The sequence below is a fragment of the Hyperolius riggenbachi genome, chromosome 7 (assembly GCF_040937935.1).
Source record: "Hyperolius riggenbachi isolate aHypRig1 chromosome 7, aHypRig1.pri, whole genome shotgun sequence".
Lineage (NCBI taxonomy): Eukaryota > Metazoa > Chordata > Amphibia > Anura > Hyperoliidae > Hyperolius > Hyperolius riggenbachi.
The window spans coordinates 297755081-297769291 of record NC_090652.1 but is presented as its reverse complement, the minus strand read 5'-3'; the positions used below and the strand labels follow the sequence as shown (position 1 = coordinate 297769291).

At 45.8% G+C, this 14211-nt stretch overlaps 1 protein-coding gene across 6 annotated transcripts in view; it reads left to right on the top strand.

Annotated features, from left to right (window-relative positions):
- SPEG (striated muscle enriched protein kinase) overlaps positions 1-14211 on the top strand; it is a 369258-nt gene that overhangs the window by 303720 nt on the left and 51327 nt on the right. For all 6 annotated transcript variants that reach the window (XM_068246025.1, XM_068246024.1, XM_068246023.1 and 3 more), the window contains 4 exons: positions 1779-1931; positions 3821-3863; positions 5793-5861; positions 9715-12760. In XM_068246025.1, coding sequence (XP_068102126.1) covers positions 1779-1931; positions 3821-3863; positions 5793-5861; positions 9715-12760 — 3311 coding nt within the window. The remainder of the gene's footprint in view (positions 1-1778; positions 1932-3820; positions 3864-5792; positions 5862-9714; positions 12761-14211) is intronic.

Here is a 14211-nt window from a genome sequence, read left to right as displayed (position 1 = left end):
TACAATGTTTTCACCAAATGCGATCTTTCGATGCGATTTTTACGATCGTATTGTATAGAAAATTTGCCATTTATGAAGGCAATCGATAAGGAACGATTCTTTGGTCGATTGCTAAATAGGATAAAATCAATTCGAAAGTTGGATTTTATGATCAAATTTCAAAAAAGAATCGTTCAGTAAATGTCAACAATCAATAATTGCCTTCCCGATTAGTTACGATTGTTCAAATAGCATCGAAAGATCGCATTTAGTGAAAAATTGTTCCGTTAATGGGCACCTTTAGGGAGACATGGAACACAGCATTTAAGCACAGCAGGGCTTACAAACAGCCGAAAGGCCCGTACCCATTACTCGATTTCTACAATGATTTATTGAGCGATGATCGATCATTTCCATGATCTCGTGACGTGGGTACAGAGATGCGAAATTATGTGAATGACGATTGCTGATAATGACCATCATGGTGGATTGGATCTTTAGGATCCCTGATGACTACACGCAAAGTACCGCAATCGATTGACTTCCCGTTTACGCCTGCCATGCCATTGTGTAAAGTCGCGTGTACCTGGGAATCAGAGAACGCTCGTCGCTGGGGTTCGTCGCTGGGGTCCATCTTCCTATGTCATCAGGTGAGTATTCAGCTTAAGAAGTTAATCTTCACCACTGTAAGTGCTGCCTGTGATTTGTGCTAGTTGGTTGAGACTGCTGGTTAGTTGAGTTCCGGTCTTGAAGAAGTCATTGTGTGTGCCGTCTCCATTCTTACTACAATGTTATTCCATTGGCTAGTGTACACTTGAATGTGTTTTCCCCAGCAGGTAAAGGCAGACAGCAGTGAAGCACTGGGAGCATTCTCTCTATCAATTACATCAGCTTCTGTGATAAAATGTGCATGTTTTCACACATACAGATACACATGGGGCTTGATTCACAAAGCTGTGATAACTCATATCACGGCCGCGCTAGCATTTTTGCGTTTTTGTGCGCAATCGCGAATTTTTGCGTGCAAATATTCACGATTGCGGGCGGAAATTCACGATTGTGCACAAAAACGCTAGCGAGGCCGTTATGTGAGTTATCACATTTTAGTGAATCAAGCCCATGGTGTGCAGAAAACGCATACAGAAAACTGACAGACGAGTGTGATCGCAGCCTCAGCTTATTACACTCACTCTGTCCATCTCTGATGGAGCAAACCTGGCTCTGCAGATTTCTCCAGCATCACTACAGCAGACTGCACTTGGGGAGGGGTAGAGAGGCTGGGAGTAGAGTACTGTACACAAGACCCAGCTGAACACTGAATAGGGACTGTCTACAAATCTTTGTTTGCAAAACTTTGTATGATTCCATATCAGTGGCTGAGCAGATCCAGTCATTAGAACAACTGTGCAGAGAGTAGAAAGTTTTTTTCTCTCTCCGTGCCCTTAGTTGTCAGTCTCTCAGGACAGGGAAAAGAAAATTCTTTCTCTCCCCCCCCCCCAGGGCCCCCTGCAGTTTCTGGCCCCCCCTGTCTATTGTTACACCCCTGATTCTGAGTAACTGGGACTGTACTGTATAGCGGCATTCTGATGGACGCGGTCCACACTACAAGGTACTTTTTAGCAGCCTAAAATGAACCTTAAACATTAAACAAAAAATGCCAAATTTATGGTTTAGTTAGTATAAAATCTGTGAAAGAGCTATAAAGTGAGTTTTAAAGAATTGAACCTAAGTTTCTATAAACTTCTGTAACTGTGTTACATGGTATATTACATTTACATATACATTTACCTCCTCCAAAGTCTCACAGGCATTTCGCCTTTTGTGGGTGAAAACGATTACACCACTCTGATGAATATTCGCGGCTATACGGTGGCGTTTGACGAGAAAATGTTTGCTGATCTAACTCGAGAGGCCCGAGGATTCCTTATTAAAGTCTTGGGCAATGAGAAGCTGTGAGTATCACCACTCTGAATATGTCTGATAAACATGCTATGTAGACCTGTTGAAGACTGACCTGTTGTTGAGTACTACATGACTGCAAACTGGTAACTGCGTATAACGTTTCTAGGGGCGGGCCAGGTGGGTGTTCGCTCAGGGCGCAGTGAGGGGGAGAGCAGCGGCAGACTGGAACTCAGCCGAAAGGCCCAAATCCTCCCTCCCTCTCCTTGGGTCCCCCCTCCATTGCAGAAATGTATGGCAGCGGCAAAGGGCGGTCTTAGTAAAAACTCACCTTCCAGGCTCCATGTGAGGTTTACGCGTTGTTCTTTCTCCAGCGCCGCTCACTAGTAGCTGACTAACCTATACTGGGGCATCTATTGCTAGCTAACCTATACTGGGGCGCCTGTACCTGGCTACCCTATACTGGGGCACCTATAGCTGGCTAACCTATACTGGGGCACCTATACCTGGCTAACCAATACTGGGGCACCTATACCTGGCTAACCTATACTGGGGGCACCTATACCTAGCTAATCTATACTGTAGGGCTCCTATACCTGGCTAACCTATACTGGGGCACCTGTACCTGGCTACCCTATACTGGGGCACCTATAGCTGGCTAACCTATACTGGGGCACCTGTACCTGGCTACCCTATACTGGGGCACCTATAGCTGGCTAACCTATACTGGGGCACCTATACCTGGCTAACCTATACTGGGGCACCTATACCTGGTTAACCTATACTGGGGAACTTATAGTTGGCTAACCTATACTGGGGCACTTATAGTTGGCTAACCTATACTGGGGCATCTATAGCTGGCTACCTATAATGGGGGCCCCTATACCTGGCTACCTATACTGGGGCACTTATGCCTGGCTATCTGTACTGAGGGCACCTATACCTGGCTACCTATACTGGGGGACCTATGCCTGGCTACCTATGCTGGTGGGCTAAATACTACATGGCAAATAATGTTTTTAAGCCCACGGAAGGGGGGAGGGGTGTTCCAAATTTTACACCCTTGCCCTGGGAGAAATTTAACCTAGAATCTGCACTGCTGTACAGCCTTAGTTATCCAAGAGGAAATCACACACCACATCCACATTGCAGGTGGATGCTGGCCCCAGTTACTCAATCCAATAGGTCTGCACACCGAGTACATTTGAAATCGGCGCCGGTAGACTTGGGCGCAGGATACAGTTGGTATATGGCTGATCCTGCTTCTGCACAAGTCCTGGCCGATTTAATTACTATTCCCCCTCCAGGCCGCCATGGATAGTGGGGGAATGAAATAATTCGGCTTCCAGCGATTGCTGGAGGCCAAATTATTGTGTTTTTAAGCAACTTCTGCTCCGTCTTCTGACGGCTCCGACGTTACTCACTGAGCGCTTCAATAGGAATGATTCCTATTGTAGTCTATGGAGGCGCCGGCTGCGCCCCAAATCTAGCAGCGCTGAAAAGCACTGCTCCGCCGCACACCACGTTGCGTCACAAAGCTGTGTAATATATGTACATGAATGCATGTACACACACTGGTCAGATGGTCTTACATGCATCCATGTAAATAAATTGCTTTGTAAAGCAATCTGGTGTGGGGACCTATTTGTTTGATTTGCTGTACAGCCTTGTCTCCTCTCTGCTACAAACGAGACTCCACTGAGCACCAAGTAGTTCCAGTGTTTGGCTAGAATCGACTCCTCCCTCCTGCTCTTTGCCACACCTCCGGCCACCCTTGCCTGTTGCCACTCCCTTTCTAGCCCCCTGTCACCCAGCTTCTGTACAAAAACTGAGGCCAGTCAGCTGTCAGATGGGGAAGTATTCAGTAGGCCAATCTCTAAGGAGCTGTTTCCAGGCATCACATATTCAGTGTTATTTATGCGATCTCTTTCTGTCTGGACAGGAGACCCAATGCTGAGGAGAGCCTGGAGCACCCCTGGTTCAAAGTGAGTCTGACTTTTGCCTTTTTATAGGTTCTTGTCCACAGAGTTCTGTTATAGGTTCTGTATAATGTCATATTGTATCATCATCATGAACAGTGGCATTGCTAGACTCTGCAACTTGGGGCACGTGCCCCTGGTCTCTAGCAGAATGCCCCAAGTCTCCCTCTCCCTGTTTCAGAGATGGCAGGCAGACCATGCCGGTTAGTATATACTAGGATGGCCTGCCCTACTTTCATCAGGGAAATAACAATGGTGGCATTGGGTGTGTCCAGGGCCAGATTTCTGGAAAGGCCTCAAAGGACCGGGCCGTGGGCGGCTGCAGCCGAGGGGGCACCTGGATATAAAAAGAGGGGTTTGCTACATATGAAAGAGGAGGCTGAAAATGGGGAGTAACACATGAATAAGGGAAACTGATGCCCAAGGAAGCTGTTCATGAAAGAGAAGGGCTGCAATACATGTATGACACACATGGAAGAGAGGGCTGCACATGGAATGGGAGGGGCTGCAATACATGTATGACACACATGGAAGAGAGGGCTGCACATGGAATGGGAGGGGCTGCAATACATGTATGACACACATGGAAGAGAGGGCTGCACATGGTATGGGAGGGGCGCTATGGCCCAAGAAAGGGGAGCCACAAAATACATGGCCTAGGGGCACAAAAAGTATAAATTCGGCCTTGGGTGTATCTAGCGAGAACGTTCTCGAAAGAAGGGCCAGCCTTAGGTCACAAGGTGACCTGTGTGAAATGTTACCAATGGGGCACCCTCCCCCCCTTTACTGAACAACCCATCAGCGGTGATGAAAACAATTCTGGAAGACTCAGGGCTCCTCTGAATACAGATTGTGAGTGGAGTTGACAGAGGCGCTAAGCTGATTACCAGAACACTTGAGTTATTGTACTCCTCATTGTAGCCTGATGAAGTGGGATCTGCACACGAAAAGCGTTGCACTTTTTGGAGTATTTAAATAAATTGTATGTTGAAAAGATCACCAGTATCTTGTGTCTACATTGGGGAGGTAAGTCCACCGCTAACCACCCTATTTTTAAACCTTTTATCAAATTTTACACTACTGGCGCCTCTGTACTATTATACAATTACTGAGTCCACCCATGGTGGAGGGGAATTGGCCCCTTTCTTCTGAATTACGAAGAGCGACTTCTTAATTTTGAGTGGGGACAGGTCTAATTCTCCCCACCTGCCTACATAGTGGTTACCTGGACGGTAACCCAGCCTTGTGAGTATAACCATATACTTACTGTTTCACTCCTCCTAATTCCAGTGCATACTACACTATACTGGGCTCCCGGTGTCCCCCTCCCTTATATGTGGGTGGAGTTAGGTAATGGGTATAATAGTAAATAAACCCAGCAGGGGCATAACTAACTGTCAGTGGGCCCTGAGCAAAACTTTTATTGGGCCTCCTCCTCCTCCTGAACGAAAACAAAATAAGGCCATAGTTATCATACAAACAGCCATATGAGATGTAATACAAAAACAATCACTTCTAGAAATTTTAGATCATAATTAGGTAGCAGTTCCCCAAAATAACATAATTAAGCAGGAATGTCCACTAAACAACATATTTAAGCAGCACATTTCTCGAATAAACGTTTTTCTCACTGAGGGTGTGTGCTTGTGGATGCGCTAGCACAATCACTAGTGCTCTAATCTTGTTCCAGGTTCCACTATAATCTTATATGACCCAGGTGAAGTTTGTAAACCCTTCCCACCTCATAGCAGATTTAAAAAAAAAATATCACTCCAAATTCAATAAGCCAGCTTGCTGCATCACTTTGTGTTTTCCACTTGGAGCCACAGTAAATCAGGACCCATGTTTATAATATACAGCAGATGAACAGACAGAAGAAGAAAGTATGCTTGTAAACTGTAGTTGCTAATTCAACTTCTAATTATCTGTTCGCAGACTTTGGCAAAAGGAAAAAACATCAGCACAGACCATATCAAGTTGTTCCAATCCAGACGCAAGTGGCAGGTAAGTTTCCTCGCTGGTAACTGTTGGAATATATTCATGCAACAGCTGTCATGCTTAGACTACGTGAATGGTAAATGGCCACAAGACAGCACTCTGTGCTTTATTTTTCAGTGTTGAAAGTCAGGTCAGACTGCTGACTGTAGTGTCCAATTTGGTTTTCTGCAACCATCTGACCCATGGGACTCTCTGGACACACTTATGTATTCTTTGCAAAGTAAACATTGCAAATACGTATATTGGCTATCATTCATAAAAGTACGTTCAGTAAAAAAAATCGGTGCGGGAAAATACCGCATTCGTTAATTCATAAAAATGTTTACAGTTGCGATAGAAGTTCGGTATTTTCCCAAACTAGGCTGGCTCTAGGCTGGCGGTAACATGAGAAGCTGGCTGAGTTGATACATTTTCTCCCTGCAGAGACAGCATTACAATAAAAGAGGCATCTCCAACTTCCCTTAAAGGGACTCTGACCAGTAAATAAAAACAAAATCTGAACTTACCTGGGGCTTTCTCCAGCGCACCGTAGGTCGGGACTTCCCTCTGCGTCCTTCTGGCACCTCTCCCAGGCCCTGCTCAAAAATGGCTCCCGGCACCCTCTTACCAAAGATCTTATATCTATTCCGCCTCCTCCCAGTCAGGGTCCCGCCACATTTTTTACGGTTGCTGCAATCTAAACTTGTAAAATTTATTTGGGGTACCTCTAAGCCTAGGGTGGCTAAAACCACTATGTTCGTACATAAAACTTAAGGGGGCTTGGGCTTCCCCAACATCATGAAATATTATCAGGCCGCCCAGATTGCGCCTATGGTAAGTCTGTATAGGGGCTCTGAGATGCCACTCTGGTCCCTCTTTGAAATTGTGGCGGCTGCCCCCCAATCTGTCCAATGCTCCATCTGGTTGCCACCTAGGCTGAGGCCCCCTTTATTGGGGAAAATTTATAAGCATTGCCTGACTGTATGGGACTCCTTTAAATACTCTCAGGGGCTTCTCTCTCCCACTCTCCCTTTGTTACCTATCCTGGAAAACCCTCTTTTTAACCCGGCATATGATAATCCTACCGCGTTCCGTTGGTGGTCCTCTAAAAAAATATACTTGGTACAAGACCTGGTCAAGAACTCAAAAATGATTCCTTGGTCTGACCTCCAAGAAAAATATCAGATTCCTACCTCAGAACTCTTTAGATATCACCAACTGAAACATTGGATAAGCTCCCTTCTTGCACCCCACCAGGATCACAGCTCCACATTGTCATGCTTTGAAAGAGCATGCGCCCAGAACCCGGGGGGACATGGTCTCATTAGCTCATTATACTCTGCTCTAAACAGCCCATCGGCTACCTTTTCTCATGCCTATGTGAGAAGTTGGGAGCGTGACCTTAAGGGATCTAAGGACACAGAAGACTGGAGGGCAGTTTGGGATACCATTAATCATATATCTATTAATACGAACCTGGTAGAATCCTCTTTAAAGATCCTAATGAGATGGTACTGGGTGCCAGCTAGGCTGGTGCATCTGGGCGGATCTGGCTCCTGTTTTCGAGGTTGCGCAACAAAAGGGGATCTACTTCACACTTTTTGGAAGCGTCCCATGCTAACCCGCTTCTGGACTAAAGTTTATAAATTGCTGCAAGCAGTTTTTCACACCCCCATTCAGAAGGACCCCTGGTCAGCTCTATTGCATTTCAAAATAGATTCTCTCTCAAAACACCATTTCATTATGTCACTTTATCTTTGTTGCGGCCAAGCAAACAATAGCCAGAGCCTGGAAACAGCAAATGGTACCATTTGAGGAAGTTAAGAATAGGATTAATAACTTCATGACACAAGAAAGGCTGGCAGGAATACTCATGGACCGGCTGACAAAGGTCGACAAGATCTGGCAGCCCTGGAGGGATTATCTGATGATAACAGGCAGGGGATAATACCCTAGTCAGGAGTGCCCTGCAGAATCCTGGAGCGTACGGTTGGAGTCCCGGTGCTCGAGTCCCTTTTTTCTTTTATCTTTTCTTCTTTTTCCTTTCTTTCCTTTCTCTCCTTCCTTTCCTTTCTTCTTCTTGGGGTGTGTGTGTGGGGGGTGGGGGGGGTGGGAGGCCCTTCAGGGAAGGGATAAGGGTCAGTAGAGGGACCAGGTCGGCTATCCTGGGTCGATTTCCCCTGCTAGCTGTATACTGTGGTGGCTTCTGCCCTCCCACCTTTAATTGTTACTGTGCGGTATGCCATCTTTTGCCTTTGTGATATATGTTAAGCTAACATGGTTATTGTCATGCTGTCCAGTTCAGGGTGAATATTGATCCCTCACTGGAGTTGTATCTTATTTTTGGAAAAATTCTCAATAAAATACTTGAAAGAGAAATGGCTCCCGGCGACACTGGGACTGAGTGTCGGGCTCCATCTTCCAGAAAGATGACGACAGTTGTCACCACGCCGGCCAGTACTGCGCATGCGCATCTTTCCGGAAGAGGGAGCCCGACACTCAGTCCCAGTGTCGCAGGGAGCCACTGGGAGCCATTTCTGAGCAGGGCCTGGGAGAGGAGCCAGAAGGACGCCGAGGGACCTCCCGACCTATTTTGGGCTGGAGAAAGCCCCAGGTTAGTTCAGATTTTGTTTTTATTTACTGCTCGGTGTCCCTTAGATGTGCATTATTTTTTTTTAAACTGCCTCTGTTTGCCCTGAATCTGCACTGAATCTGTCTATTAGTCTTTCTAAACAATCTATTTAATTGCCACAGCTTAGAAGAACTTCAAGAAATGTTACACATGCAGACTTTCTGATGTAAAAAACATATGAAAACAGGTACCCAAGAGGTTAAAAAACCACAGCCTGTGGTATTCCGGGATGCCTTTTTTGTTCTGCTCTCTCTGCTGCTGCCTGTGAGGTCTTTCTCCATTAACTTGCTGTTATCCGCATGCTTATCGCCTCTTCAAAGCAAGCGGTATTCTCCGTCCCAATACCGCCTGCTCTAATGTGTTGAGATAATCACCGCATAAGGCGGTAATAAGTGCTCGGTAAAGTCAGCTGTTTTCAGCATTACCGCATGCGGGAATGCTTTATGAATGATAGCCTTTGTATTTCATCTGGGTCTTTAACTGGGTGGAGTTCAGCTCTTAAATGTGTAAAAATTGGGCTCAGTTCACACTATGCCAGACCCAGCGGGAGGCCTGAAATGATAACATATATTTATAGTCTGAAATTGCGCAAAAGGTGGATCAGCGCAACACCAGGCCGCCTCCGAATGGCCTCCAATCAGAGGTGCGCTGAGCCCCCCCAGGAACTACAAACGCACCTTGAACCCAAACAGAAGCTCAGCATATTCACCAAAAGCATGGCTGTTAAGTGGGAGCAGCTGACCAAAAACGAATTAAATTAGTACATAGCAAGGAAATGAGCAGCGCTACTTAAAAATACCTGCAAAAGAGTGCAAGCCCCACTTGTGGGGTCGAATACACACCGAGCATACACATGACCTGTCTACCACTGGAGGATGTTGGTTTCCTGTAACAGCTTGCATGCAACCTATTAAGTACTTGTCCCTACCACTGTGAAGAAGTCAATCCTCCATGGGAGGGGCCTAACACTAACTAAATCCTAACCTATGTATATGCATAGCCTGGGTGCGCTACCATATATTTATAGTCTGGTCAGTCGCAGTATTGGTTTTCCATTAAAAAGAACTCTTCACTAGCAGAAAAGTGGGGCATGTTGTACAATGATGAGCACATAGCAGAGTTCTGTAATTAATCAAATGAATGCAAGCCTAATTTCTTTCTTTTGTCAATTAGCCTGTTATGTAAAACATGTTAGTAGATATTGACTGTTCATCTCATATAATATACATTTTCCTTTTGTTACCACAGCGTTCCCTTATCAGCTACAAGTCCAACATGGTGATGCGGTCTATCCCTGAACTTCTGCAGGACACCAGCAGCCACTTGTCTATTGCTGTTCCCAGACATCCCAAAGAGTCCTCCAGCTTGTCCTCTTCTTCAGATTCAGATGATCTTGAAGACCTCCCCTATGTACCCATGCCGCTTCAAGTACAGTTTTCTGGTTCCCGAATGTCCCTCAATGAAATACCAACTGATGAAGAGCAACCTTCTCCAAGCACAGAGGATGCCATCGTAACCGAAAATCATGAGAAGGACGAGGATGTCACAGAAGCGACAAGCAAAGTCAAAGAATCTGAAGTCCCACGAAGAGACATACCAGAGTCACTAGGTAAACGGCCCAAGGGAACACTCACCAGAAAGAAGTCAAATGAAGCTGAAGAGGGTTCTTCCTCTGAAGAGGAGCACATCGATAGTCGAAAGGCAGATCATCCAAGGAAGCCCCTCAAGAAAGGATCAAGCTTGGAATCGGCAGATATTCCTGATGGAGAACTAACAGCAGCACGCAGAGGTGAGCTGAGGAGAGGAAGTTCTGCTGACAGTGCTCTCTTGCTCAATGTGTCAAGTGAAGACAGAGATGGAATGGATCAACTCGACAAGGGAATGACTAAAGCTGCCTCGATGGAGCTGCCAACCAGAAACCGTAGCCCATTGAGACGTAGAAGGTTGGGGTCAGCAGAAGAGGAGTATGCCCAACGTTTGGAACTAATGAGGCAAAGACTTTTGAGGGGTGTTTCGGCAGATGGAAAGCTCAGTGGTCTGAGAGGGCCCCTCATGGAAACCATTTCCAGTGATAAAAAGCGTGGTGACAACATACCTTCTTCACCTGTTCCTGCCATTAAACTCACTCGTGCCGCTTCCAGTGAGGCAGCACCAGGACGAGAAACATCAGATGAGAGAGGACAGTTAAGGAAGACCAGTTCTTTTTCACATTCTGACACAGAGCCACTTGTCCTTCATCGGAGATCTGGTGCACCCCTTGAAATTCCACTTGCACAACTGGAGGCACAACGCTTAAAGGAGTCACCTTCTTTGTCTGCCCTGACAGATCAGTCGAAGTTTGAGTCTCGTCCTCAAACTCCTCGGGAAATCCCTTCAAAGTCTGTGACTCCTGAGCCAAACCAGCAGCAGACAGAAAGCGCAGATACAGAAACTGAGGCTTGCAAATTGGAAGACAAACAGAGGTCATCTTTGAAGCTTGAATCAGATAAAAAAGCTACAGTGGAAGGCTTGCAAATCACATTACCAAAAGTGACTTTTGCAGAGGATGTGATATCGGAAAACGAGATAGAAACCATCCACACTGGACAGTTACCTGAAAAGTTATCTACAAAGAAGGTTTTAGAGACTACTGTAACTGATGCAGGAATGGCAGAAAAAGCACCAAAAATGTTGCCTGCAGAGGAAGCTAAATCAAAACCTGTAGAGGAACCAGCAACTTTAATAGAAAAGGTGCCTCCTAAACCTGAAGAAAAGTTTTCACAGAGGGATATAGGCACAAAAGATATTACAACAGGAAACAATTCCCCCTCCCCAGCTATTCTTAAGCATGAATATTCACCATCTCCAACTATCGTACCATCACCACTTCCAAATTCACCTGTAGCATCTTCAAAGAGTCCTTCTTATGTGTCCCCACCCTTGTCAAAGATAGCTGCTGCTCCATCTCCTTCTTCAAGTCAAGCTAATGCTTCATCTCCTTCATCCGGTCCAAAGGTTGCTGCATCCCCACCGTCAAACTTGACTGCTGGTCCATCTCCTGTGAAACCTGCTGCTACAGCAAAATCACTATTACCAAGTGCAGCTCAAGTATTAGCTCCTGTAGCAAAATATGTAAAACAACCATCAAGCACGTCTCTATCGGTGACCTCATCTACACCTGTTCAGAAAAAGGAGTCACAACCGGCACCAGTAAAAGTCCCATCACCCACAGTGGCAGCAGTTAGAGAGGCTCCATCTACTTCAAAGCCCAAGACAGAAGGTACTCCACTACCTAAACGTTCAACCTATGCAGACATGTTGCAAACACTCCAAGTGCCATCATTGGAGGATGGAACCGAAGAAGTGACTAATGCAAAAGCACATGTTACTTTCCAAGAGGAAACTACACAGGACAAGCCCAGTTCTGTTGTGTCTGCTAAGACAAATGGAAAGGTGACAGTACCGGAGGACCCAGCCCTATCCAAGGTTAAACAGCCACCTAGTGAAGGAAGTACAGAGGATGTCCGCTACATCAGCAACATAGATTCTGAAGAAGTATTTGAAGCAAAGTTCAAGAGAAACCGTGAATCTTCCCTTACTCGGGGATTGAAGATGCTGACTAAGACTTGGTCAGAAGAAAAAAATTTAGCAGCTTCTCAAGCAACCCGGGAGGAAGAAATGTATAGACCTAGCCCTGTCGGTGTTCCCCTCGAGTTCCTAGTGCCTGAAGCTCTTGGACTGGATGATAGGTCCAGATCTGTACAGGACCTGAGGGATGCAGAAAAAGATCCAAGCTTCATGAGAAGGCTGTCTCTACGCTTCAAGAAGAGTCCAACCACTGAGAGAAAGCAGCGGCAGACAGATGAAGGAGACTCTTCTCCTTCTCCAGGAAGACGTCTTTCTTGGACACTGGGCAGGGGAAGTGCAAAGGATAAGAAAGACACCGAAAGCCTAAAATCAGAGACAGGTTCAGTTGAAACAATCTCAGAAGATGTGTCCAAAGAACAAAAAAAATCTAACGAGTCACCTGTGTTGGCCATGAGAAGAAAGATTGGAAACACAATGGACCGCCTGTCCATGAAGCTAAGGAGCCACTCGGATGACAGAGGAGATTCAGACAGTCTGGAAGCAAAAGAGGAGAGGGCGGAGAGGAGGACACCATTAATGTCTATACTTAGGAGGTCCAACTCTGAAGGGGAAAACTTACGAAAGCTTGGAATACCACAGAACCAGCTCGCTTCTCAATCTGGATCATCACCTTCCAAAGAATCTGTCAACTCTGGTCTCAGCATCAAATCAGAAATGGTGGAGAGAGGTGAGATATGTTCACAGCATGCACAGCCTGTAACTAGCAGTGGAATATGAGAATTTTTTACTCATGTACTTTATATGCCTATAGAATACAGTTTCAGCCAGTAATCTCGAAAAGTTTACGATGTTTGTGTACTGAATAAGTCATTTGCATGCTTTGCTTATAAAATACTGAGATCGTAAGTAATTCTACCAAGAGCTTTTTTTAGTCTTGAATATTAGCAAAATATAGCACCATGAACATTCTGGACACACTGTACTCATTCCTTCATAAAACACTTGGAGAACATACAAACTCCATGCAGAGAGTGTACTGACTGATAATCAAACATGAGGCTCCATCTATGCAAGATGAGAGTGATGACCACCTAATCACTAATTTTCTATGTCTGCATAGAGGATCTGTGATTAGTTGACCTTTATAAAAACTTGAACATCTCAAAAACTACAAAAAGATAGAATCTTGATTTTGCAGTGCAAATAAGCGCAACCACAGCACTCTCCAGCCATACCAGTTGCATGCCTGTGGGCTGTTGTATGGGGGCTCGGTGATGTTATTGTCTGGCAAAAATGAATTGCTATTATCTTCAAAATTAAAGCAGCACAGATCTTATTTTTTGAAGGACAAATGGGCACAAACGTAGCACTAAGCATGATGGAATTTTTATTTGTGCTGATTGTAGGGGAGCCAGATTCACGGTCCCTTAGAGGGAGGGTTAAGGGTTAGGCATCAGTAGAGAGAGGTCTTAGGGTTAGGTATAGGTAGAGGGAGGTCATAGGGTTAGGCATCAGTAGAGGGAGGACTTAGGGTTAGGCATCAGTAGAGGGAGGTCTTAGGGTTAGGCATTGGTAGAGGGAGGTCTTAGGGTTAGGCATCAGTAGAGGGAGGTCTTAGGGTTAGGCATCAGTAGAGGGAGGACTTAGGGTTAGGCATCAGTAGAGGGAGGTCTTAAGGTTAGGCATCAGTAGAGGGAGGACTTAGGGTTAGGCATTGGTAGAGGGAGGTCTCAGGGTTAGGCATCAGTAGAAGGAGGTCTTAGTGTTAGGCATAGGTAGAGGGAGGACATAGGGTTAGGCATCAGTAGAGGGAGGACTTAGGGTTAGGCATCAGTAGAGGGTGGTCTTAGCGTTCGGCATCAGTAGAGGGAGGTCTTAGTGTTAGGCATAGGTAGAGGGAGGACTTAGGGTTAGGCATCAGTAGAGGGAGGTCTTAGTGTTAGGCATAGGTAGAGGGAAGACTTAGGGTTAGGCATCAGTAGAGGGAGGACTTAGGGTTAGGCATCAGTAGAGGGTGGTCTTAGGGTTAGGCATCAGTAGAGGGAGGTCTTAGTGTTAGGCATAGGTAGAGGGAGGACTTAGGGTTAGACATCAGTAGAGGGAGGACTTAGGGCTAGGCATCAGTAGAGGGAGGACTTAGGGTTAGGCATCAGTAGAGGGAGGACTTAGGGCTAGGCA